Source organism: Pocillopora damicornis, chromosome 11 (assembly GCF_964200805.1).
Source record: "Pocillopora damicornis chromosome 11, jaPocDami1.2, whole genome shotgun sequence".
Classification (NCBI taxonomy): Eukaryota; Metazoa; Cnidaria; class Anthozoa; order Scleractinia; family Pocilloporidae; genus Pocillopora; species Pocillopora damicornis.
This window is the reverse complement of record NC_142680.1, coordinates 7147292-7174584: the sequence shown is the minus strand read 5'-3', so window position 1 is coordinate 7174584 and position 27293 is coordinate 7147292. Positions and strand designations below refer to the sequence as shown.

The following is a 27293-nucleotide window of genomic DNA, read 5'->3' as shown; positions in this document are numbered from 1 at the left end:
GTTCATCACCTCTCACCTCTCACGTCTCTAAAAGTTAGTGCAATGAAGAAATTCACTAATGCAGAAATGAAACGCTGCTGCACATGCTACACTGTGTAAGCATTTACTTCCTAACATCAGCATTCATTAATTCTCCATTCTTTTACATTTTTTGATGTTTGGCGAAGAATAATTTTTTAACAATCACGAACGTAATTCATTTCTTTACTCTTGTGAATTTAATGTTTGATTCAGGGAGGATGCTGTAAAAAGAATATAGAAACCTTTTTTTTTAATCAAGTCAATCTTATGGGTCAAAAGGTTAAGGAGTGGTAAACGCAGGGTTCACTCACTGTTTTGGTCTGACTGCAAGGGTATCCATCAATTATGTATGTATCTCCTGGACACTGTAAAATAAAACAGAACTCATTTCAAAAATTAACCAAAAAAATCCTCTGCGGACAAACTCGGATATCTTGTCTAATCGCCCCTCTGGGATACAATTGCCGGGTCATTCATAAATGTGGTATGAAAAAGTCCAAAGTTATGCATTTCTTAGAGCTATACTTACATCGTCAGAATCACCAGTGCAGTATTCTGGAACATCACAATCTGTTTCGACTTCACGGCACAACGATCCTTGTTTCTTAAACTAAAGATAAGTGAGTAAGAGGTGATGACTATTACGTTTACACATGTAACTTGGCGCTCATTTAAAATAATTTGGAGAAAGGGTGAAAATGGATTATAAACTATTTAAGTTCCCTGGAACCAACGGTGTGTACTCTCAGAGTACATTGAAGTTCCATCAAACTTCATTATATCTAATGCAGTCAAAACTGACAGCTTCCTAAAATAAATTGAATTGATTTTGAGCTTATACTGCGACATTATTTACCAGGCAGTTCTCGCAGCATGAATGATGTAGGTCACTGCACTGTGATTCCCTTTTGAGAACACACTTGTAGGGTTGACAACAGGGATCTTTTAATTCACACATCTGAGGAAAATAATGAATCTTTCCTTATTTATCGAAAAAAACCTTTGACTTTTCTTGCGTCGATTTAGAACTTGAATCAACTAATTAACGTTCGTAAGTCAAAACTCTTAGACTGTATAACAGTAATTAGCTGAATTGAAATAAACTGAATTAAGTAAATTAGAAACTAAGAATTGGAGCTTAGGGCTGGGCGAAGGCGAATTTATTGTTAGATTCGTTACCTTATTGGGTGAAAAGATTAATGTTATCGAGTTCTTTCAATGATGATCTTTTTCAGCTATATTTGTGTAAAACAGACCATCTTACGATCCGTTTTCAGACAGGCGGGATCATATTAACTAAGTTAGACATATTCTAGTGACTTGAAATATAGGTATTGACCTGACATTGACTGAATTGTGTTTAAATTATATTTCAGCCTTACTCATGTAGTAGTGAAGAAATGTAAAATGATTTCCGTGTTTACATAGCCTGATGTAAACACGCGGGAGGTTGGGAGAACACGAGATAAGCGTAGGTAACCACGAGGCGAAGCGGATTGGTTTCCAGCTTATGGAGTGTTCTCCCAACCTCCCAAGTGTTTACATCAGGCTATGTAAACACGGAAACCATTTTACATTTCTTTTATAAAATAACTAATGAAAGAGCCTCTTCTTGCAACGAAGGAAAGCGACGTGCTAGTTGTTGTTGGTCATTTGGCTTTTCGGCCGTTTCTTGAATACTGGGAAAATTAAACTCCAAAGAAAAATTTGGAAAATCTTCTTCTTCCATTACTGTACTCAAAACAAACTTAAAAAAAACTGAGTTACTGCTAAATTAATAGCAGGGAGAACTCCGCGAGAAGATTCAGTATGAAAACTGTGTTTACATGCGCTCATGTAAAATGGTTTTATGGCCAATCAGAGCGCGCGTACTTTTTGAATTATTTTATGATATAGTCTACAGTTTAAGCCTTAAGCTCGGCTCTACATCTTTATCAGAGCCAAAAGTATCACCACTTCTCATTATTTCCAAAATTACTTCATTGAATAATATTCGAGAGACATCTAAAAAGTTTTAGAACTTTTAAAAGTTTTTTTTTAACAATTTTTCAAAAATCGTTGTCCTATGCTCCCTCTTTTTAATTATTATTTTTTATTTTTTCATATAATCACTATCATCCTTACATTACATAGAAAGTGACCAAGACAAAAAAAATAGAAAAATCAAAGCAATAAAAAATAAATTATAAAAATGTAACTTAACAAACCTCCGGAGTGCCACAGTCACATTCTTCTCCTTCTTCGCGAATTCCATTTCCACAATAACCGTTGACAGGCTTGAAAAACAGAATATCAAACGAAACAGAAAGTCATCTTTCTATGTATTGATTACACAGTGAAGTTATTGCATGTCAATAGGTGATGGCGAATCAATCTTTTTATATTGTTTTATCTGGAACAAGTTTTAACTTGATAGATACCCTTCAGAGCTGCGTAGATTTGGTGAAAAATGGCAAACACTGACGGGGTATAATGTCACCTAAATACCTTTGACACCAGCAAACCTCTTGACTTAACGCTGTGTATGTTTCAAGGTTGAAGTTTGGTTAATATAACATTTGATCGCTCGATTAATTTAGTAAATACTCGTTCTTGAAATCAAAATGTTTACCTTGTACGATGGCACGTTAAATAAGCACCAGTCATTCAGTTTTTGAAGTTGAGTCAAACTGCAGTTAGAAAATCCTGCAACTCTGGTCCTGCGAGCCAAATTGTATATCTCTGTGATTAGCCCGAAAAACTTGCAACACCCTTTTTAGCAAACATCAACCTTACCGATCCCAATACACGAATGGAGGAATTAGTTACGTTTGAGTTCCTTGCTATTTTTGCTCAATGTGATTCGTGGTACTTCTTGCCACGATGGGATTTTTTGAAATCGCTATTCTTTTCCTATCACGTGATTGTTCGTCTATGTCAAAGTAACTCCGATAACAGTACTGACGAAGTAAGAACGATGTTAGTAACTTTGCAATGTTTGCCTCAAGATGGCTGCTTGTGGTTTACAGTTTGGTTTTGGTTCTGGAACACCCAATCAAAACATTTTGGAATGAGTCATGTAACTTGCCAAAGACCACTGTTTTATTCCAAATGCATTTGCTTACGGTTTTTCACCCTGTGCTACCGAATTTATCCGTGGCCAATGATCAAAACAATGACCAGAGAAATTAAAAGTATTGTTGACTGAACACTCGTCTCATGTTTCAAAATAGCATGCAGATATTTATGCTAATAATGTACAGGAAAAAATCACGCGCTTTTGATTGGTACAAAACGAGTGCATTCTCATCTACCACGAGTGCAAAGTTGTATTACAAATATTACACAAATACAACATACTTGTGGCGGCCCATGACGCAACCTCTTGGGGTCAAACACTTACAGCTTTCTGCGAAAAGAACAAATTATTTTCGATAACTTATCGAAAAGTGCAGACAATCTTGTGAATAACCACTTAGTTGTAAATTCCTTTATGGGTTTGCACTACGGATTTTATGAGATAATACGTTACAATAAGCAAATAATAGAAAACCCAAACAAAAAGGGATGTGTTTGACCTGGTAAATGCGTTTTTCATAATAGGGTATAATAATTAGACTAACAATGTTCTTTACTCTCTACAGGTCAAACAACACTCGTAATTTGTAAATTTGCGAAAATATGGAATTTGTGTAAAAATAGATTATTAATCAAATAAATGAATGGATAAAGACAACAACAAATAAAGGATTAAGTAAATTCAAGTTTTTTTTTCCTGTGAATAATACAGAGAACTCTTAGTGTAATCGTGGAGTGCGATCTCGTGTTTCCTGAGATCGACTACGGAACTCAGTCACATAGGGTCTATTTCTACCTGTGTCATGGTTAAATCCAAAGTTGTGACCCATTTCATGAGCAAGAAGCGCGTAAGGGCCAATGATACTTCCATAGTCCCACTAGAATAGTAAAGTTGAACAACTGGTGTCAGTATACGATAAACAGCAGCTAAGAAAACTATTTGGCCTCTTTAAAATGATTCTACTTAAAAATATTGGTTTTTTCTTCCTTTGTTCGTTTTTATTGTTTTATAGAGGGTTTTTACGTGTGCTATAATGCTTACGCGCAGTATGTAAAATTTTAATTTATGCCATAAGTGCAAACTGATTCCACTAACTTTGTTTTTATCACGAAACCCGAATAAGCAAACATGTAATGCCGTTTTTGTTGAGGTATTTGCTATTCAGGTTGAAAGGGTAGTCTTCCTTATGATTTTCATTCCTATTTATTGACAGTGTGACAATTTCTAATTTTTTTTCCTTTTTTTTCTAGCTTACGTTATTAATACCACTTGATACAGAGCCACACATCGCCATCACGAATGCCATGCCAGCACAGTCAGACCAACTCCAGTCGCTGAAACCAAAAAGAAGAGGGCGACTCGAAGCAGCTCCTCTACTGAATAACGACAAATTTTTATAAGCTACGTAAAAATAATGCGAGTTTTTTTGTGGCTTGAAAGACCATATAATTTTGTTTCCTACTGTATTGAATTAGACTCGTTAACCCTTTGTAGCTTGTGCGTTTTAGGCCTTTAAAGGTAGCGGCTCAGTTTTTTAAGTTACATAAAAAAACTCATCCTTTTTGCATCCAAAAAATTGTCTTTGGTTTACTAACTTATTATAATCATGGCAACCGTATTAAGTAATGTGGTTTAATAGTTAGCCTCGGGCTGTGTAAATTTTATTCGCTTTATATAAACAAGATTATACTCGGCTGCCATTACAGTAATTTTTTTTTAACGCTGCGTGCTTCAGTTTTCCTTTTTTTTAAAACATTTCAGGAGATTTTAAGAAATCTCAGGACAGATATCAAAATCAGCATGCTGGATATTTGTCAAATCCATGCCTTAATCATTTGATTAGACGAAATCATTTTGGGATTTTTTTCGTAAGTCTACTTTTTTCATCAATTAGAAAATGTTTTGTCATCTATACATAAATGGAGGTACTCCAGATCTTTATCAGAGAAGAAGCCGGGGTGGGTCGAGGAAGTGGCCATGGTTGACGACAAGTTTATACATGATCACATTTAAGTCAATAAAATCAATGAATACAAGCAATCATTGTCTTTGAAACGAACCTCTTGATCAATGTAGTTTTTAATTCACAAGAAAATCTCTCAATAACGACTTTTTAAGCCTTAAGTCGTTTGGAATCTTTGACTTAACAGGAACTGAGAGTTTTTTTACCTCAATAATTGTGCGTTGTCATGAGGAATTGTTTTTGCCAATATTTCTTTTTGATAAGTGTTAAAGCGACCAAGGTCGTCTCCTCCTTTCTTTGAACGTTCAAAAGCTTCGCCGTTCGTCCAAATTTCCAGCCCCTTAACCACGATTCTGATATTTATCTGTTGATAAATCTGAATGAGGAAAATTAATCAGGACATGCTAGACACTCCGCTAAACTGATTCGATTGATGTTGCTCTCCCCTAGGGACGAGGGAAAGGGCTTTATATTTCAGAAGATGAATATTGACTCAGTGTAAGTAAAATATTATGGTTTGAACTATCTTAGAGCAACAGTGAATCTAACATCGTGATCTTCGAAGAGTGAGTCACTTTGAAAAGAAATAGCAGACCTGTACCATAACTAAATGGGAGCCACTTTCTCGATCAACTTGAAAGCCCTTGATTTATGATTTTTAACTTACATACTTTCAGACGTGTGGTAACTGCTAAAAAAGAAGCTTGCAACTTTTTCGGTTCCTCACCCCTCCCCCTCTTCACTACCCTCCCCTCCCTTCATTCTATCATTAAAAGACTATGTCTATATTAGAATCTCTGCTTCTAAAACTGTATACTCACGGCATCAACAGCATTTGCCAGTGTTACAACGCGATCTTTAATGACATTGGTGTCATTATTGTATTTCTGGTACTGAAAAATAAAAATCGAAAAGCCCTCAGAAAATTCTGAATCTGATGTAGAAGAATTAAACATTTAAACCAGGTTTTAACCGTGAAACTCCGAGAATACTTCTCATTAAAGTATCATTATACATTATTAAACAATTTTCTGAAAAGGTTCTGATATTTTTAATTCATTAGAAATGTTATGGTGACACTCCCACTTTCGTATGTCAAAGGAGTGTTTACAGCCATAACAATATGAAAAAAACAAGGCAACCAGATGAAAAACACTTGGCTGTTTGATAGTTTCATCGTGTTTAGGCTTTTACTCCTAAGAGACACCAACAGCTATTTTCTCTCTGCCTTTTTTACTCCCCGGATTAATCTTCAAGGTCGTGAGAACAAAGGAAATTATCGTTCTTTTAAAAACTTCTTGATAATTTATCTTTTGTAGGACCATTGGAAATATAAAGGAAACAGTATGAACTAACACCTAATTGTCTCAAGCAGTTAATGCTAGAAAATTTATGGCAGCTGGAGGCTACTTACCATTCCAAAATCAACAACCATAAGCACTTCAGTGTATCGTGTCTCGCTTGTTGTCAGAAATGGTTTGTAGAATTCATCAATGTCACCCAAAACGCTTCTTCTTACCTATTAGTGAAATGAAAACGCAGAAAACACCTAATCTAATTGTAATTTTTCATGCATTTCATCCATTGATTCTTTGATTTCTATAGAAATCTAAAACTTAATAATAGGAAAATCATAATCAGCATTTTACCTTAGAGAATGACCTTGGATTTCCATCTGAATAATGGGAATCTGCGTGAGTTGCTTTGTTTCCTGAGGTAAAGTAAATACGACCAAAAAGTCATGTTAGGAACAAGCCTTGCTGAAATGACTACAGCTCTTGAGACTCTTTCATTACAAATAAAAGAAGAACGAGCAAAAGTTACAAATTTTCCTTTTTATGTCAGAATGTGCTTGTGTCTTTACAGTTAGGACTGCGCAAAATCTTGGTTGAAGGCGCATTTGACTCTTATAACATATGTCATCAACTTTACGTGCAGTGCCCGAGGGCAGGTAGCAACATGTGAGAGTGCTGTTCAAATCAGAGAAATCTTTTACCTATGGCCGCAGGAAACTGACATTGATGCTCCTCAGAATTGATTTAAATATCAATCAACGTTATTAGAATATGAATGCTTTGGGATGAGCTCAACCTTTTTTTTTACAACATTTCTCATTCCGTGTATAACCCTACCGCAGTTATTACGAATTCGAGTGGCTTCGTCTTGCCTCGCCCGGACCACTTTGTGGGCCCCAGTTTCCTAAAAAGAAGTTCGATCACGAATAGAATTACTAATCGAAGTTTTTTCCTCTATCTTTAAATCACAAATAAAAATCAATTGTAAAATTCACTTTTTTTAAGTTTAATTAGATTAAAATCTTAATTTCAATAACAAGACTTACTCTTTTTCCCGACTCGGGTGTTACATAAAATGTATCTTCACCATCATCTATGAGCCCTCTGTCGAAAGAAATTATAAGATGTTTTCTTCATCTACTGTTATACCTGAGTATGACTCATGGTAATTCGAAGCTAGCCGAGAATATCCACGTGTGTAAATTTGTTCCTTTACTCTGATTTTACTTTGAGTTAGTGGTCTGAATATGATAGTAAAAATCGTGTGGTTGGATTGTGCGGGTGAGGGCTTAACATAATAGTTCTGACCGCAGTTTTAATATAATCCGAGGATTAAAAAATCTTATTTTCTCTCCGGCCCTACTTAGGAAAATGTTTGTGAAACATCCGCTACTTTATCCAACTCTCCAAACCAAAGAAGTGCAAACTTTGATCAAAACCTCGAAACGGCTATTTTCAGTTTGTAGTTATACTCGTAACTTCTTTATGTCTCACAAGGAAAATAATTTGTACTTTCTTACGGAAAAAAAAAAAATTTTTCCGTTATCCTTCATGTTCAGCTACTTGCGTGTTCTTTCAATGCAAGAACTTCTTGAGACTTTTCTCGTGCACTTTGACAACCTATACGTAAGCCATCATCATAAGCGATTGAATCTATTGTGATAAACTTTCATCGACAACAGTCCTTGAAAGACCACCCTCCTATGGGCGATCGTACTTTCCCATTGTTTTACTGGTTTGTCTTTACTCTTGAGTGACTCACACAGCAACCTAAGCTAGTTTTTCGAGGCATCGCTCCCAGATTTTCATTCATGAATGTAACTTTAATTAAAGTAATTGATGACATCTTCTCGAACCTTAAAAGCAAATATCTATAAATAGTAAAAATACCTCAGTCCTGAGCAAGTATTTAGTACAACGGTGGAATCTTTCGAGCCCCGGATGGACCCTTGATAGTGGCAATGATCAGAACCCCCCTGAAAAGATCGGAAAAAGAAGAAAAAAGACACTGAGGGAAAAAAATATCAATGAGCATAGTACCTAACAACTTAAACGTGGACGGAAAAATAGGTCCTGGTGTCCACGATAGATTGCGTTTGCGGTTCTCTTGTGATAAACAGCTCTCTATTCTTGAAAGAACAGCGTGACGATCTTTTTGGAAAGATAGTTGCAAACTGTTTAAACTTTAAACCCTCTTGCACCTCGTAGGGATGCCAGTTTGATTAGTTAGTATTGCTAAAGTAATCTCTCTTTACATGGCAATGCAAAAGAGATGCTTGTGGCATGTTTGTAATGACAGATGATATTAAGACTTTTAAAACAATTTCTCAGCAAATCACCTCTTGAATCACTTCTGAACCATCGCTAGCAAACGTGCGAACGGCAAATGATGGAGAAATAAGTTCTCTGTGGGATAATTAAAGCAAAAAAAAGTAATAGGGTAATCCTTTTTCATAAACAAACTGATAAATTAACAATCATTATAACAATAACAATAACATAATAATAAGACATTACAGATTTACCATATTAAAAGATACTTGAAACAAACAGTCCAAGAAATTGTACAAATGAAGAGCCTGGAAGCTGAATAACCAGCAAGATTTGGAGTCAGCCTCTAGTTGAGTTCACATGCTTAAATGTGACATTTGAGAGAGTACAGAACCATACTTAAAAAAAAAAAAATAATTGTAATAATAATTATTTGGAAGGAAAGATAGATACTGAGACAAATATTTTGAACATTTGAAGACATCGAATAGAGTTTCGCTTTTTTGAGAAATTAAAGACGTTTAGATTTTTTTAAAGTTATCTGGCATTTTTTTCCCAGAGATAAATAAACTTTCTGTATGTTTACTTAAGCTTCTTTAATTTTTCTTCTTTTGAATCGTTAATATTTGTTTGCCAAAAGTGTAACCTAATAAAACTGCAGTAGAGTTTGATTTTTTTCGGAAATTGTCTCTGTCTCACAATATGCTGGACGTTCAAACAAAGAGAAGTTGAGAAGACGTTGGCTTTTTCTTTTGGGTTTGGGCGTAAAATTTGTTTTTGTGCGCATTTGTGACCATACTTGTAATTTACAGAAAATAATCAAATTTCTTATTCAACGTCCAGTTGTTTGAAGGTCGATGAGCGCTAACCCAGTATTAAATTCAAATCCAGGTTTCTGTATTTCTTTTTTCATATGTCTTTTTGGGATAAATTTCTCTCTTCTTTTTGGAACATCCAAGAATCAAATTTTGGACAAAGAGAATAAGACCGAATTTTCTCTTACAGCTTTCAGATCTCAAACCAGATTTCACACTAACCCTGGGTTATCTTAACCCAGCTTTGAACAAACCGGCCCTGGGCTTTTGTGAGCTTAGAGAACTGAAGAAAAGCACTGGATGAAACAGAGACACCTAAATCATTATCAGGCTTTAGCAGCAGTTATATGATGAAATGGAACATACTTATTTCTCTTCACATCTAGGGTCCAGTCCTTGTCAAAGGCAGTCAACCGGTAAGAGGCATCATCCGCGTGACCTCCCTAAAATAACGTAGCATCGTCATCCGGTGTCCACCCCACAAGTGAGTTAACAGTTCATCATCTTGGTCGTCGAGGATAGTACATAAATACGAAGAGTGCTTCCGTAGTAAATAACTGAGTTCCTACTTTACGATGAACGCACGAAGGACTTAAAAGCAATAGGTAGTTCCGCTCGGCCAGAATCTTATGAACTCTCTGATTGGTCAATTGTTTTTGTTCGCATCAATTATAAACAACATGTTATGAAATAAACTCCGATCAAACAGAACTAGAAATCCTGAGTTCCTGAATTTTGCTTGGCCATGTAATTGGCAGAAAATTTTTTGAACAATATCGTTTCCATGTATCTTAAATGTTTGGCAGGAACAGTTTTTCTATTCTTTTATTCGTTAAACTAGGTATCATTAGATCTGAACGCGTTTGATTTCCACCCTTCTCGCAGAGAATTAAAAAAGTATTATTAAAATAACGTTCAAATGACTGTCAAAGCATTTATCTTCAAAAACCTTTTCAGATGTTGATAAATCCCTTCTTTCCAGCCTGCCATCAACGCGTTCTGGGAAAGTGATGTCATATTCTCTTGGATAAGCCCCGTCTGCAATTACAAACTGTCTTTGGTTAACCTTTTCACTGCCGAGCGATAAATATCAATTCTTTGCAGTATCTGCCATCATAAATTTCCTATAGGTTTGTCCATGAAAGATTATGGTCAAACCATTGAAACAGTATTTGTTTCTTCTCATCACCTTTCTGCTTGCTTATATTTGATAATTCAAAGGAAAATTAGCTCTTGGTCGTTCTTGGGAATGAAAGAGCAAGAAAATTTTAAAAGTCAAGTCAAGTTTGAAGCATAAGAAAACCGCAAAACGTTATGAGAGCATCAGTATATCATTGTCAAATCATAATAATTATAAAGATGGAAAAAAAGAAATGACAATATATGGAAGAAGACTGCCAGAGACCAATAGTTTCATGCAGTTTATTTAAAACGATTAGTGATGTTGTGGCCAGTAATAAAAAATATGGTTTCTTGCCCAGGGTTAGTACATCCGCATAGTAGGACAAACAAAAATTTGGAAAGATTTTCATAAAGCCATATACTTTTCTAAAACAACAAAGTCGTAGTTCCAAACTCAAACAAACTAAAGAACTATAACCAGAAAGAAGTATGAGGTTGGGCGGAAATCTTGTCAAAAATTTTTGTTCCAAAAAAGTCTGTTTTGGGGTTAAGCTTCGATTTTTATCCGAAAAGCAAAAGTATTTGTTTGAGTCACCATCATGGGTGTTTAATTAACCGAACACATTTCTTATTTTGCATAAAACTATTTCACCTTGGCTCTCTTTTGTTGCCTTAATTATTGTTTGGTTTTTTTTTAATTTGTGATAATTTTTTCGTTTGACATGCTTGCAAATGACATCATGATACTATCAAAACGCGTAACTATATGTAAACTGCTTACAAAGTCAAAACAACTGCAAAATATAATTAAATCAAAAGATTTTTAAATGACTGTGAATATTTGAAAATCATATGCGTGAACTGCGCATGCGGATAAAGAAGTGAACATGAAAGCGATTTTTGCAAGTAATGAACACTACTTAAACAGTAGTGAAAATAAATGTGTTAGTTCTAAAATCAACCCGTCGAGTGACGAATAAACGACTGTGAATACATGTCTAATAAAAACCTAGCAAAGACAAATTTATTTCTCAGCGTGATGGCTTCATTAACATTATCGCTATTATCTAGGGTAAATTTAAAAACAACAAGCGACTATTAAATAAGGTAAAGAAGTTTAAATATCCCCGTAGAAGACGTAAATAGGAGACATACAGTTCGCACTAGCAGAGGTCTGTTTCGATTTTGCCCATGAATAGCGCATGCCTTACAAGGAAGAGAAATTTTTCTTGGTTTTTAAAGCTAAGGAAATTGATCTAAAGGACGAAAATGTGTTTGATCATCATGTGTGAAAAATATCAAGGGGGCAAGTTTCTGAAAAAACTGTGATACTGCGTCGGTGGAGAATATCACAAGAAAATTTTGCGTAACGCTCGAAACTTCAGCTTTGAAATTCTTTACGATGGCCAACTCAAATTATCAACCTAGTTGATAAAACCAAATTTATTTTGTTCAAAATGTCAGTTAATTACATGCCTACCTGTAAACTGGAGGCTTGTGTAGAGCAAGGGCAACCGTAAAGTGCAGATGATAAACGAATCGAGCTCTTTCACCAGCAGCATCCTCCCTTATCTAACGTTAAATCTACGTTTCAACAAAGTAAATACGCTTTATTAAGTTTGTAACTAAATGGTACAGCTAATGAGAAGCTCCAATAACTTATTATTATTTATTACTTATCATAAGATTTCATTTCCAACTAAGATAATAGGTTTTCGCCAAGCTATTGTCGACTTATTGTCGACTTTGTCACCATTGTATATGTTTAATTATTCATTTTCAAGATGCTTAAAGTGGACTTTTACTGAGGCCTTTATTAAAAAAAAGCATATTCGGCAATGAAATCCTCAGCTATTTCATGAAAACTTTGTTTGAGACTCAACTGAACTATAAGAGTTGATAAAAAGGTTTATAACCAGGCAACGAAGAGACCCCAATCCCTTGATTCATTACTTATAATAGCAGTATGAGTAAAAAGGCCATTCACTGGACAGTTATAAAGACGTGATTACATTGTTTTTTCTTTAATTCTAAATTCTTGAGTGACATTAAATAAAGGCCTTCACATCTGGAATCTTGCATTAAAATTGAATAGCAAAAAGAAATTGCTGACATGAAGACGTCACGAAAGAAAAATTAACATTAGTCACCCGGTAATTTTCAGAGGGTGCCAGGTTCCCAATCGTATACAGTCTTACTCTTCGTGTCACTGTTTCTCTGATCGCCATCAAGGGATAGTTATCACCAGATAAGAAAATTAATGCACTTTGATAGAAAGTAGAAAATGCAGACGAATTAAACAACAGGGTCTTTGCTCTATTATTAGCTCTATTATTAGCATTTAAAAATTTTATGACCTTATTGAACGTTAATTCTACATTTAAATAAAATAAAGTTAAATCTACATTTCAACAAAATAAATACGCTTCATTAAGTCGGTGACTAAATAGTACAACCATTGAGAAGCCCGTATAACCTTTTAAAGCTGTCATTCCCAACCAAGATAATAGGTTTTCGCCAAGCTATTGTCGACTTATTGTCGACTTTGTCACCATTGTATATGTTTAATTATTCATTTTCAAGATGCTTAAAGTGGACTTTTACTGAGGCCTTAATAAAAAAAAGCATCTTCGGCGATAAAAACCTCAGCTATTTCATGAAAACTTTGTTTGAGACTCAACTAAACTATAAGAGTTGATAAAAGGTTTATAACCAGGCAACGAAGAGACCCCAAACCTTCGATTCATTACTGATAATAGCAGTATGAGTAAAAAGGCCATTCACTGGACAGTTATAAAGACGTGATTACAAACAAAGGTGCTGGTGGTAACGCCGATTAGTGGTGATAATTTTAGAATTATCCCACCCAATTGTATGGTTAGTTAGGCATGTATGCTCCGATAAAGCTGAATTTTCCCTTTTGCAAAGGAAAACCGCTTTTTGGTGCTATTTTAACTGTGTACCAAACTGACGTTTGGTCTGTCCGATGTATTCTTTGTCACAGTCATTGCAAGGAATAGAATAAATGGCGTCGGTTCGTTATTCTTTCGTGACAGGATCCTTAGGTTTGGCGAAAATATGCCCCAAAGTCTGAAAAAGTTTTTGAGCAACTTTAACGTTGTGGCTATTCAAAATTCTCTTGATGGGTTCCGTAATACCCTGTATGTAAGGAATAAGAGCAAAACCAGTCGCTGGTTCCCTTTCATCAGGAGCGTTTCTATTTGTAACTGATTTTTGGCAGTTACGGAGAAAAGGTTTTGTATAGCCATTTGCCTTTAGGACATTGGAAACATATATCCTCTCCTCAGCCTTCGAAGAAGTTCTTTGTCCCAGGGAAGCATCTTCTCTGAGTCTCTCCTCCGCAACCTTAACAGCAAGATCAACTGGGATTTTAGTGAAAAGCGAAACAACGTCGAAAGATACTAATTCTTCACAAGCGTTAAGAGTTTATCTCTTATGAAATCCGCAAATTCGCAGGAATTTTTGACAGTGTAATCAGTATTCCCAACAACAGGCGACAAAATTCTCGCAAGATAACCAGAAATTGCATAAGTCGGAGAATTAACAAAAGAAACAATGGGTCTCAAAGGAATTCCGGTTTATGAATTTTAGGTAGCCATAAAAACGTGGACATAAGCCGTCACTACTGTATAACATTTTGTACGTAGAGTCACCAATTTTACCACCTTTTTTCAAATCAAGCAACATTTTGTTTAACTTTCCTTGAGTTTTGCTGGTAGGATCAGAGTTTAAGACAGCATACGTACTGTTTAATTAAGCAGAGACAAAGCTTTGTCGTGATATTGCTGTTTATCCATAACCACAACACAGTTACCCTTGTCAGCAGATAATACGAGCCTGTCCAGATCCTTTTTGAGAGCTATAAGCGCATTGAAAACATCCTTTTGAATGTTTTTGGGAAGAGGTTTAGCTACCTGAGTATGTTAGTTACTTCTGCTCTTACCAAATACCTACGATCGTCGTTGAGTTGAGAGATACTCTCCTCAACTGCGGCGACAATTTCGGCAGTCGGTATTTTGCGAGGGGCAATAGCAAACTTCAGACGCTTCTCTAAACCACTCCATTCCAGCGCGGATAACTCCTTGGAGGAAAGGTTCATGACCCATTTATCTTTCAGAGATGAGCCTGAATTAACAGGAGACCTCTTACTGAGCAAGTGACGGAGTTTTCTGTCGTGTTTCTCTCTCTGTTTGGTAAACGTCTGCAGTTCTTTCGAACTGCAGAACTGCTCGACCCAGGAAGTTCGGAGTTGTTAATCAAAGCAGAGAGTTCACAAAAATATTTCACAATATTGGCTGCGTAGAATGTCTTTGCAAAGTAAATTGAATGGCTCCTCGGAAGGAAAAGCTTCATTTGAAAAATAGACCTACTTTTTCTCCCTGCAGAACTCTTAGAACTCTAATAAAATGTTTTTTTTTCTGCAAACTGATAGAGGACTTCCCAGGGTTTCTCTTAAATTTCTAAGTGTTTAACCCCATCGCCGAGTTCGTTGAAGAAAACTTGAAATAGCGAATGGGCAAGGTTTGGGAGTGAACGCGATGGTTCACAAAAAAAGAGTTTGATAGGTGGCAGATATGGATGCATCCTTCCGAGGCATATGTTTAAGGTGCATGTGCAATGGCAGTGTGATAGCATTATTTGTCACTTTCAATAAATATTCACAATGCAAAATTTGTAACTTGAGTCTTTATTATCCATCATCTAGATTGTAACATATCGCTATGCTAATACACTTTTTTTCACCAGTAAGCGAATAAGTTCTTCTCCCCACTGGAACTCAGGCCGATGGTGCACCTACAAGAGCGACGAGAATCATCACTATTTAAAATTTTCCGAATGTGGAATACACTCTGGGAGTCAAATTGAGTTTGCTTGTCTATCATTCGCACACTGTCTAAAAATCTTCGAACTTTTCTTTCCGTCAGTGTCTTACCAAGTTTAAAGAAGTTGAGTTTCAACCTTTCCTCGTCACATCCTGGCCAGTAATTCAAGTGCACTCCCTCCCCAGGCCATCCACCGTTTGGGTGAACGCAAAAATTGTGCTTCAAATTCTTCAGGTTATAATGAGCCGCCAACCTGACATGATAAAATAAATGATAGACGCGAATAAAACTATTGCTCCCCTCGAAAAAAAAACATGCTTTTGCGATGTCATTAGGCCATCTGGGCACCAGTCATTGTATATCGTCAGGGCGGGAGGGGGGGGGGGGGGTGGCGGATTTTTCTTGTCGGGGGATCCCCTGGTTTTGAGGGGGGAAAAGAAGGGGGATCAGTCGTCGCCAACAATGAGGGAGGGAAGGAAGGGGGGGGGGGTCATAAAGAATATTACAAAGCCATAGAGGAGATTTTTTTTTATAAATTTTAGCCCCCTCCCCTAGGGGCTAAGTCATGACCGGTACCTAAAAGAAAGGTTTTTCGAAGAGAAACATGCAACGTCCCTAATACAAGCTGTTTAAAAAATGCCTCAGCGTGTTAATAAATGGTTCAAACACACGAAATTTTTACATAGTAAAGAAGTACCACGAGAGAAAAAGTAGGAAAGGGATGAATCCAGCATGCATGATATTTGAAAATATGAGGCTGACATAAGTGGACATTATGCTGCAGCCTGCACATCATAATTTGATTACATACCTGATATGCTTAGAAATACTCAGATCACATTTATCTTTTAGCATGAGTTTTTTGTAGTAAGTAGGGTTATTGTCTACAAAAATGAAAAACGAAAACAAACTTAATGTCTCAAAAAAGGGATTGTTCATGCCTAAGTTTTTTGTAACAAGCAGGCTTATTGTCCAAAAAAGAGACAAAAAAGAAAAAACCCAAATTAAGACAAAAACAGTCAAACAAAGTTGTTTAAAGAAAAGGTGGATTGTTCAAGACTTAACTAAAAAGATTGGGCCAAACTGCTCAATTTTCAGAGAAGCGCAAATTGAGACCAGCGGAATATTTGGAACCGTTGAAAGCGATATATCTCCTGTTCTTCCCCTCTTCCAGGTCACCTCACATTGAAATGGAAAGAACTGAAATAGTTCCACGGAATTATAGTTGTTAACAGAGAAAGCTAGCTAAAAGTGTCAAAGAATTATTTCTTCGTTTTCTTTTTTTCTTCACGAGAAAACAAGAATAATAAAAATTCAGTTATATTACCATCACAACAAGGAAAACCAACAAAGACTACTACAAAAACAAATCACGGGAAAACGAGAAAAAAAACTTAACGATACAATAATTAATTACCCTGTGGACAGACTACTTTCTTGCTGCATTTGTGATGAATAACGCCATCTTGGTCAAGAACAAAAATCTGATCGGTCACATTACAAGCTGTGCCTTCATTTTTCGTAAAGATAAGATAACTCCCATCAGGAGGAGAACAACCTCCTTCGTTTGGGGCCACACAGAAGTCACCGTAGCTTCGTATTCCACTTTCTGAAAAAAGAAAATTACTAATTACAATAATAATTAAAATAATGATACCTCTTTCAGTCCTTAAATTATGTTGAGGATTCGTTTACCGCTTTTTCGAGAAACGATGTCGGAAAAAAGGACAAAAGTGCATGTAACAATGTCGAAAGGTACTCTGCGTATCCAGTAATCAATGAATTTTTTTTAAATTTAATCAAACCCGTAATGGCTCGTCCTTATGAAGACATATTCTCAGGTTTCACAGGAATCCTGAAGTCATGGAAGCGGGACAATAAAACAACCCTCAACAACTTTTGAAGTCGTCACGTGCACTTTTATACTTTTTCTTTTACCAACAGCCTTTCTCAAAATAGCTGTACAGATAATATACGTACAGACGATATTTACATATTTAGGTTGTTTAAACAAGCCCCCATTTAAAAAATATTTCTGCTGAAATGGGCCAGCCTGTTTGCAATTAATTAACCAATCAACCACACTTTCTATCGGTTTACCGGCTAATAAACCACGCGGGAAGTTGGACCACAGGAGAAAAGCTTGTTAACCACAAGGCGTAAACTTTTCAACCTTTCCCTTGCTCAGTAGGTGGTAGTTTTAGCTAAGACATATTTGATCACGTCATGCATTAAGACCAATCGCGTGCGAGCAAAAATACTTAATGAATTGTAAAGGTTTATACCACAGTGCAATCAATGAACATTCCCAGCGACTAAATAAAGTAAATTTCCTGGTCATATTATAAAAAACCGCCTACCAGGGCAATAAAAGCAGTTCCCTTCGTCTTGTGTAGGAATGCTTGGATCGCACTGTTTTCCGCCACAACGTCGCCTGGGGTTTGTACATGTTCTGTACCTTCGATGCTTACCAGGTTCGCATAATTTGTCACATCTCCCCCATTCACCCCATTCAGTTAGTCCGCCATCCACTGAATTCCAAAAAAAATTTAAAAAATACAACGGGTAAAAAGAAATTATTTTTCACACAAAAACCAAAGATATAGCTATTTGAACAAAACGCCTATCTTAGGGATTGATATTTCAGTCATAATTGATGAATTATTGAAAAAGATCAAAAAACGAGCCTTATCTCCCTAAAATCGGACCGGAGCGTCCATATGAAAACTTTTCTTGACTGAATAAGCTGTCGGACGCCAAAAATGATATCTACGAACCTGGGTTAATCCACCCTCGAAAAAACAAAACTCGACTGTTAAAAAGGAGACAGTGCTGAAGGCGATAGTATAAAACGAAACGGCCTAGTTTATCGAGCTTCTAAGGAGGGGTCTTTACTGCATCTACGGTAATACCTGGTTTTCTATCCTCATCACAGTCATCCTCATTTAGCCAGTACCAGATAACCCCAGGATTTCTCATCCCCCCAGCCCAAATCCAATCAGACGGAAACCGATCGGGGCCCCCCCAAATGATCGAACCCGACGGGTAGTAGGTGGGGCTGTCGGATGTGGTCAGCAGAGCCATGTGGTGAGTTCCTTTGGCGTCAAACCACGGCATTCTCTTGTTTAATGAATTCCACCAAGAATACTCCCAATTGTCAAACTTCCTCGTTAGGTTGACGTGGGTTTGCGAAGAATCCGATGCCATGAAGCTTTGATAAACAAATGAAATATGAAAAACACAGTGTGTGAATAAATTAGGGTACGTAAATACCTCCGATTTTGGAAAAAATACAAGGTATTGCAAATTTTCTTTGAATATAAGTATTCATTCCAATACAATCCTACTACTGTTTTCCCACCTGTAGGACTTAGGAGCTTCAAAAATCCCTCCCCAGTGACGTCTAGAATGAGCATCCATCATGTACTGGAATGTGTCATTGTTGTTCAGGCTTTTAATACTGTCTGCTAAATCTAAGATGGAGTAATCTCGATTCAGTCCTGGATAAAGGGCATTTCTAGAAATGAAAGGAGAGATATCAACAAAACGCAATCGGTTTTCTTACTTAGCATATACTTTTATTTTCCCAACGGTGTAACGTTTGCGCTTACTTAGATAAATTTTCAAACGCATCTACTATGTATATCGAGACTAGGAGTGGCAAGAAGACGCTGCTATCAATATTAAAACGAAAGGTATTAAAAATTTTTAAGAAATTATTTGGCCAAATCCTGCCATATTGTTATATTATGGGACTAGTGGAAGACATTTGCCGTTCCGCGGCTTCCGCTTACCATAGGGTGAATAATTGTTTCAGTACAGTATCATATAAAGGAAAGATCCCCCAAAATTAGTTTATTTCTGTTGATACATTAAAAATAGTCGGATTTTAAACTCTTTAAGCGCCATTTTGTCTCTTCTCCGCAAGAGGTTAATAGTACAAGCCATTCGTTTCCGAAATAGCCAACTAATGAGCGCGAAAAGCTTTATTATTATTGTTTTTATTGTTATCATTATCGTCATTTCATCTTCTCTTGCGATCTAAGAGCATTTCCACTTTCCCTTTAACAACCACCAACGCATTGCAAGGAACACGTCACTTTGGGCCTCAGCTTCGTATCTGATTAGTCTAAAGAACGCAAGTATAATATGCAATTACCTGTGTGGGACCTGTGCCCGAGTCCAATTGTTGTGAGCACTCGTCACTATAAGAGTGAAACCTCCTTTAGCAGTTGTCATATCGCAGTAGACCGGGAGGTACTGGGTATCACTGACTTTCATCAGTTGGAAACTATCCTCGCCATACTTATTACCAGCTCTCATTCCGTGTAATTTCAAATCGTTGCAAGATAACCTGTCCACAAACAAATGACTCTCAATTATTGCAATAGACGATGAACACGATAACATCTGAGATTTTGATAACTTTGAGATGTTATAAAGAAACGCTTTCACGAATTTATCCTGGCCTTTAAGCTGGAAACATAGTTCCCCTGTCTAAAACGGTGTTTTTTTTGGGGGTTTTTTCGTAACTAGAGGTCGCAGAAAAACTTTAAAACATAAAGCTTGAATTTGAACATCTTTCCTATTATTACTGTATTTGATCGCGACGAAAAGTCGAATTTTATTCAGGCAAGCATAGTTGCTATGGATAATCTCCAAGAAAAGTGTAAATACAGCCCTAAGTGTACAACTGACAGGAAAAAATATGTATATAAATACATACATATATTTCAGATCGTGGTCTGCACTGATTACGTATACACATAACATAAATTCACCTCGCTCCTTCTCTCATCCAGTATCTCACAACACTCGGGTTTGGCTTCTCTTGCTCCAGATACGAGGCGGAGTTGGCGCCACTGTTATACACCAAGGACCCTGACGGTTCATCCACAGTTGACGCACTGCTTAATAACAGATCTTTAGATAATCCCAGTCTGGGCATGCGCTTTCCCAAGTTGCTGTTCTCGTCCCACGAGTCGAACTTCTTTACGATTTTTACTTTGGTTTGTTTGTCGCACGTAGATAGGAATGTATAGTCACGTGGTGCTTCCCAGATCCCTCCCCAACGGGTTTTGCCGTCTGCCTCAATTCGGTATTGAAAGAATTCCTGCTTGAAGACGAAGTTGAAGAAACACGACGAGTTATGGAAGATGGAATCGAAAAAATTGCCACTCCATGATCTCATGATATGACGGGGAAACTAGCTTAGTGGTGACTGGCAAGAGTTTTGAATCTCATTGGTTGAGATGGCGGCACAAGGTTAACAGGCAAATCACTAGTTACAGTGAAAGAAAACCGTAAGCAATTCCGAGTTACTTTCAACACTTAGTGGAGAATTGAGGGACAAAGCACTTAGGGTGATTTATTTATGGGCATCAATTCATATAATTTTCTACAAATTTACCAAGTATTGACTTTAAATCACCCCTCAGCCGCTCAGACATCTAACGACTTACCTGAGCTTTGTCAGAGTCCTTTATGGCGTCTGCAAGCCCCAGTATGGAATAGTCATCTTGTAAAGAAGGTTTGTCTGAGTTTCTTTTCTTCATGTTGTCTTTATTCCACCCACTGTGGGTCTTGCTTGTCACAAGTAGTGTCCAGGGTCCTCCTTCGGTCGTGAAATCACAATACGTTTTAACTTTTTGCTGTCCAGGAGGTTTAATTGCGAAAACTCCATCTGAAAAAAAAACACATTTCAATGCAGCTGCAGTTAACTCTTCATGTGAAATTTAAATGAGGTGTGATCAGTTTGACCAAATATATATTAAGACACAAGAACAAGGGAGTTAGTAGGAAGGTAATTTTAAAATTCTTTATTTGTATTTATTTGAATGATATTCACATACGTACATGTAAAAACCAGCCAGAACGGAAACAACTGTCAAAACGAGTTAGATCTAAAAATATTTAAAACGGTCTCCAATATGCGAAAATACGAGTAACGCCGTTAGTTCTAATTTGTGTTTTATTGCTTGAGGAGTTGGCAGGATTTGTTCGAACAATACCGATCGTAGTGAAGAAAACAAAAGCAATACAATCTCAAAAGTATTGAACGAAATTTCAAGTACTGGATTTCCCGGTAATTCGTATCAAGACTTACCTGAGACAGGGTTAGTCAGCAATCCTCTGAAGAACACTTCTTTACAGGAGCCAGGCATGTTAAAAGGTCCCTCTCTCATCCAGTACCAGATATATGATGGCTGACTCTCCATAAGGTGACCAGCAATCCAAGGTGCAGGGTGGTATTCCTTGGCGTCCGCTTGAAAAATCAATCAAGTTAAAGCACGAAGTTCAACCACAAAAGTCTTGTTTTGATCCAGTAGTAAGACATTCCCTACCTTTGACCCCTTTTCAATCCAAAAATGTAATGTTTCGATTCTAGGTAATGACCCGAAGGACAATATAACAAACTTTGGTTAGGGTTTGATAGCAAGAAATTGAGACTGGGGAAGATATTTCACTAACTCTATTCTTTTCGAAAAATTGTGAAAAAGGAATTAAGGTTGATGAATTATGGAACCATTGAAATCATAAATCAAACGCTTGAAGAAAACAAATCTCATGCAAAAGGAAAGCTGTATCGTTATAGAAAGCTCTTTTTCTCCAAGTTTTCCACGTCATTTCCGTGACTATCTCAAAAATGGGGTTTGCCAAAAAGAAAAAAACAACAACAACAACAAACAATGATCTTGTCTAATTGTACAGAGGAGAGTTATCGCTTGTGTAGTATAGATTGAAGGTTATTTACCTGTTATTGTTCCCCACCAGCTGCGATAGGCATGATGGGATGTAGTTAACCTGGCATCAGAAATCCATGGCATTCTTTGTTCAATCCCACTGTCTGAATATTCCCAATTGTCAAACTTCTTAACCAGCTGAATATTCGTCTGTTTGTTGTTGTCAGCTGTGAACGTAAAACCTCTGGGCGCCTCCCAGATACCTCCCCAGCGATCTTCAAAAATAAAGAGATAAAGGTGAGAGAAATATGCGCTCAGTAAAACTAACGTTTTATTTTCGGCACAAGTGTTCAAAGTCTTCTCTTCAGGACAATTGAAGTACGGCCTTTCTCTCTGTGCGACATAAAAGCTAAGTACCATTATAAGCCTCGGCGCGTAAAGGGAAAGAGGGGTTGCTGAAAAGACTCTCAAAGAAAATGTTATACATTGTTAATGATGGAAGTTTTGGCAATGAGCATCGTTCGTGATGATGGCCAAGATGACCATGTTTCTACAAGTGTTGCTTAATTCTACAAATAAATAAATGAGTAGGAGTGAGATTCTATGCGAGCATCGCATACTTTCTCTTACATTCTATTGCTAATTTTTTTCGAAATGGATAATTAGAATGGCGATCACTTTGTAGACAGCATGACTACTGACCCTCATTGTGGATTATATTTTTTTACTATGGCCTCCTAAGCTCACTCTGCATCCACCCTATCCTGTCCTGCATGACGGAAATTTAGGTACCCTGAATACATTGAATTACCTTGGCTTTGAGCCTCTAATCGATACTCAAACGTAGAACCTGCCACGTTAATATTATCCTTAATACTGTCTGCATACTGCAGAATGGAGTGATCATCAGTCAACTTTGGAGAGTTCGCGTTTCGCAATTTAACATTCTGTGCCGTCCAGGTGTTAGTATGACTGGTAACCAATAGTGTCCATCCTCCACCATCACGCGACATATCACAGTACGCCATGATTGGCTGAGAGCCTGTGGGGTAAATCTTGTAGACACCATCAGGATAGTAATGATTCTGTTCATCCCCCACTTGACGCAAGTGATGGCATGAAATCACCACTGGATAAGAAAAAATAAAATTTAACATTGAGCAAAATGATGTTACTAGAAGTGTTTTTTCCATACATCGCCCTAAGAGTAAATACAAGGAGAGAAGTACAATAATATTGGAGGTAATGTAACTGCTACCAGTGAAATAGCTCAATGCAAGACTCCTTTTCAAAAGAAATGTTCTCCTATGTGTTCTAGTGTTGTTTTCTACTCTAATAATTAAGACACACTTACCAAATTTGAAAAGGCAAAAGTAAAAACGTTCGATAAAATCAGCCTTTTAATAATCTAAAAGATATCCTCCAGTAAGCGAAGAATACCTAATAAGTCGTTCAGGGGATCGACTGTTCTGTCTGTCTTAAAAAAAGGAGAGGGCAATTCTCCTAATAAAACCCTCCCATAGCCTTTCCCTTCTCCCATGAATTTAATGCTACTCCGACTTATGAAACATTTCTCTTGCAAAGGAAATGAAAAATTGAAAAAGCCTTGCCGAGCCAAATTTGCGATCCATGTTTCAAGAACTAGTTATAAGCCTCACAGATCACTTGGTATTCTGTTTTCAGTTCATAAGTAAAAGAATAGGTGAAATTAAAGAAGGGAAACTAGAAAAAAATCAATAATAAATACTTTAAAATTTTTAACTCACCCGGACAGGTTTGTGTATTACAATCCTGTTTTTCATGTCGGTCTCCGGGGCAGTCAGCACCTCCATGTAGGGGGAACGGATTGTCACAGAACCGATGTCTTCTTCTCTTTCCACCATCACAACCCTTGTCACACACAGTCCATGACGACCACTCACCCCAGGCTCCATCTCGAGGTACCAGAGCTGGAATGGGTCAGTTTAATGATTATAATAATAAAAACAAATATAATCATAATAGTTATAATGATAATGATGAATTCTACGATTAAAGAAAATACTTCCTCTTTACAAAAATTCCATCAGCAACCTGTATCAAAGGCTTTTTTTCTAAACGCTGAAACCTAACTATAGATAATTGTCGTAAGGAAGCTCCCTTATTTTCCTGAATTCTACGAAAATGAAAAGACTTCCCCTTCACAAAAATACCATTAGCAACCTCCATTTAGGGCTTTTTTTAAAACGCTTAAACCTAACTGAGAATAAATTGTCGTGAAGTACCTCCCTTACTTTCCTGAATTCTCTAATTATCTCTTACCCGATGCGCAACCGTCTTTAGAATCAAATCCTCCCTCACAATGACACAACTTTTTGTTAGTGCAAACCTAAATAAAAGAATGATGAGTTAGATACAGTCTATCGAACAAAATGTTGTTTGGCCAAATGTTGGAATGCATAAATAATAAACAAAGACAGGGTTTTTGCATAGCATTGAGATTCAGCTCTACTGCCGCTTCTCCTTTTTGATTAAAATATCGACTACACGCACCTTCTTAATTTTTTGGGTTTCAGTTGTTTTGTTAAAAATTGTTTTGTTCTTTCTTTTTCTCGTTTGCTTCTTCGTTTATTTGTTTGTTTCTTTTTTGGCATCAACTGGGGATAGACATCTAAACTGATCTGAAGAGCCAGCAAAGCTTATCATATCAAGTTTATTTCTGACGAGGAAACCATATTAGTGCATAGTATCTCCTCTAACTTTATAAATAACTTAGTGGCACTTTAAATTAAGACACCGATATCATTAAATGAAAAAGCTTCTGGAAGAAAGGCGGTGTGGTGAAACGCGGATTTTGAATGCAAATGCATGTACAGAAGACGTCAAAAAAAACCTTTGAGAGAGACATGTCACGATATTAGAGAAATACTTTCGAAAAATAAAGACTTCAATGAGTGAATCGACAATTAGAGTAAACAATTACAACAACGGCAAAATGAACGAAAAGTAACAAGTATGCTGAAGGATTTTGAAGGTCAATTCAGGTATCATGGATTTGAAAAATTAGCCTTAATTATTGACTTACTCCTCTTCCACCACACTCCTTGTTATTTGCCACCGGACAATTGCCAATGTCGAGAGAATCAAATGACTGACACTTGTAATTTATACACATCTGTAACAAAATACAAAATTCAACAAAATTCTTTGTTACCTTAACTTGTAGAAAATCATAAAATAATCTTGAGAGGTATTTGCCTCATAAAAGTTGGAATTGTATACTAATGTAATTCTATTTTATAATTTGGAGTTTCAGGTATCAGTGTTGGCCTAAACGGCTTTGATAGATCACTGGCTTCAAGTGAAAGGAAAAAAATCGGTATTGTTTTTAAACTCAGAAGGAAATTCGTACTTTACGAAAGAACAGCCGAATAGACACTCTAAAGATCTCGATAAAATTTTCACTATTGTCTGCCAAACTTTTTACATTTTTGGCCTCTACATTATTGGTGTTGAATTTAAAATCGTTGATTGATGTTTTTTCTATCTCCTCGTTACCATTTTCTCCACAATTTATTCCTATCACAAGAAGGAAATGCTCATTTCTGCCATTCGTGGGATAGGAAGAGTAAATTTTTATTCACGGTACCTTATCATCTCCACATTTTGTCCCTTCTCTAACCATTCCCTCACCGAGGTCATCTATAGATTTTAAGGTTGCAGCACTGTGGGAAGAAAGAATACATTAGGCTGTCACACTGTCCAAGAGCCCACGCTTTTTTTTCCAAGAATTTTTGTTTTGTGGCGATAAGTCTTACTCTTTTTACACAAATCATTTTTCATAGCAATCGGAACGTATACCTTTCAAATATTAAAGAGTGGGGTGAAAAGACTCTTAAATAGTTCGCATCTCCACGGCCTATCCCGTTTTCCTTAACATGAAGCGACTAGGAATATTCCTACTTCCTCGAGGCTGGCAAAATGGTTCATCGCAAGTTACCCCCACCCCCACCCCCTACCCCACCTTTCTCGTTATTATCACAACCACCCATATCAACAGTATTTCCATCGGTTTTCTTATAAGTCAGTGGTACCGAAGGAGGGTGGATCTGGAGTTCAGCGAACGAACCACAACGTGCCATCTTGACTTAAAATACGAATTCTTTCGATAGATATATATTTCTTTCCCTTGATAATGTCCGTAGGCATGGTTTCCCATGTTTTCCACACGTTTTTTAACTTCTCCTTGAACACTTTTCGAAGTATCCAAATTGATTAAATTAAGAAAAAAATAGAGAACACATTTGTACTTTTTCGCATGGGGTTTTGAACATACTTTAATACCTGCATTGTTTCCCATTATCTAAACTTATCTTGGTGTACGTCCATCCGTAGTCAACAACAGGTTTATCTCTGCTGTCTTCACATTGAAGCTGACCGCATAACACGTTACTAAGAAAAAAATTAAGGAAACTCATTAACGTTTGCACAATGAATATTTTCGGCAAATTGCATATCAGTGGTCGCCACAAAAAGTAATTTTCAAATTAAGGAAAGGAGAGAGACATGAACTTGTATGAATTAAGAAGTTTGAAATGTTTGCATACTGAAACACCTTAGGGATCCAGATACGTATAAAAGCAATCATAGCATTTAAGGCATACCTACGTCCTTCTCTTTCTGGTTGGTTTATCAAAAATAGAATGATTATAAGGAAAGGCAAATTGCCCAAATAAACTTCCAGGACTTCACCCTAGCAACATCAAGAGGGACAATGGAATAGAAATCCCGGAAGTATGGATACTGACGATCAAGAGACACAACAGGTCAAGGGCCGTTCGACCGCGGACCACTGAAGGAACCTTTTGACGAAATGCGCTAGTATCAGCTGTGGAATTCCAACGAATAACAACTGAGAAGAACAGTTTATAAGGTAACGCGTACTAAATCGACTTTATCGCCTGAATAAGCAGTATGTAGTCGAAACGTCGCGGTCCATATACAAAGTGACTATGTTGTGAGATGAAAGATTGTACTTCGTTTTAAAACTCCCTGAAAAAGATATCTTTTAAGTCCACTGGGTGATTATTCTTCCAAACTTGCATTGTGGGCTTGTACCTTGCAGCGCATGATGCATTTGTAACTGGATCACATGTGCCAAATCCAGCAGCTTCAGTGTTTAGTTTATCATAACATCCTTGGTCGGCATTATTGGCGGCTAAAAAATTAATTGATTTGGGTT

General features: G+C 36.8%; 2 protein-coding genes across 2 annotated transcripts in view; both read right to left on the bottom strand.

Annotated features, from left to right (window-relative positions):
* Positions 1-140: 140 nt before the first annotated feature.
* LOC149037251 (disintegrin and metalloproteinase domain-containing protein 9-like) lies at positions 141-14665 on the bottom strand. The gene is made up of 18 exons (XM_089188416.1): positions 14517-14665; positions 10373-10496; positions 9790-9866; positions 8677-8743; positions 8228-8313; positions 7384-7441; positions 7175-7241; positions 6692-6753; positions 6457-6561; positions 5864-5935; positions 5249-5418; positions 4335-4455; positions 3875-3956; positions 3361-3409; positions 2633-2720; positions 2229-2297; positions 878-979; positions 141-631 (listed from the first exon to the last, which is right to left on the bottom strand). The coding sequence occupies exons 1-18, from the start codon at positions 14663-14665 to the stop codon at positions 524-526; spliced, it is 1656 nt and encodes a 551-aa protein (XP_089044542.1). The 3' UTR covers positions 141-523.
* A 571-nt stretch (positions 14666-15236) lies between these two features.
* LOC113677052 (uncharacterized) overlaps positions 15237-27293 on the bottom strand; it is a 28245-nt gene continuing 16188 nt past the window's right edge. Inside the window, exons 27-45 of the mRNA XM_089187514.1 lie at positions 27170-27269; positions 26396-26503; positions 25701-25776; positions 25137-25226; positions 24374-24440; positions 23839-24021; positions 22884-23201; positions 22144-22347; positions 21496-21654; positions 20852-21072; positions 20171-20502; positions 19549-19743; positions 18751-18906; positions 18302-18600; positions 17750-17920; positions 16807-16998; positions 16201-16273; positions 15500-15642; positions 15237-15360 (exon numbers count right to left, since the gene is read on the bottom strand). Of these exons, the coding sequence (XP_089043640.1) occupies positions 15344-15360; positions 15500-15642; positions 16201-16273; positions 16807-16998; positions 17750-17920; positions 18302-18600; positions 18751-18906; positions 19549-19743; positions 20171-20502; positions 20852-21072; positions 21496-21654; positions 22144-22347; positions 22884-23201; positions 23839-24021; positions 24374-24440; positions 25137-25226; positions 25701-25776; positions 26396-26503; positions 27170-27269 (3104 nt within the window). The 3' untranslated portion in view covers positions 15237-15343. The remainder of the gene's footprint in view (positions 15361-15499; positions 15643-16200; positions 16274-16806; positions 16999-17749; positions 17921-18301; positions 18601-18750; positions 18907-19548; positions 19744-20170; positions 20503-20851; positions 21073-21495; positions 21655-22143; positions 22348-22883; positions 23202-23838; positions 24022-24373; positions 24441-25136; positions 25227-25700; positions 25777-26395; positions 26504-27169; positions 27270-27293) is intronic.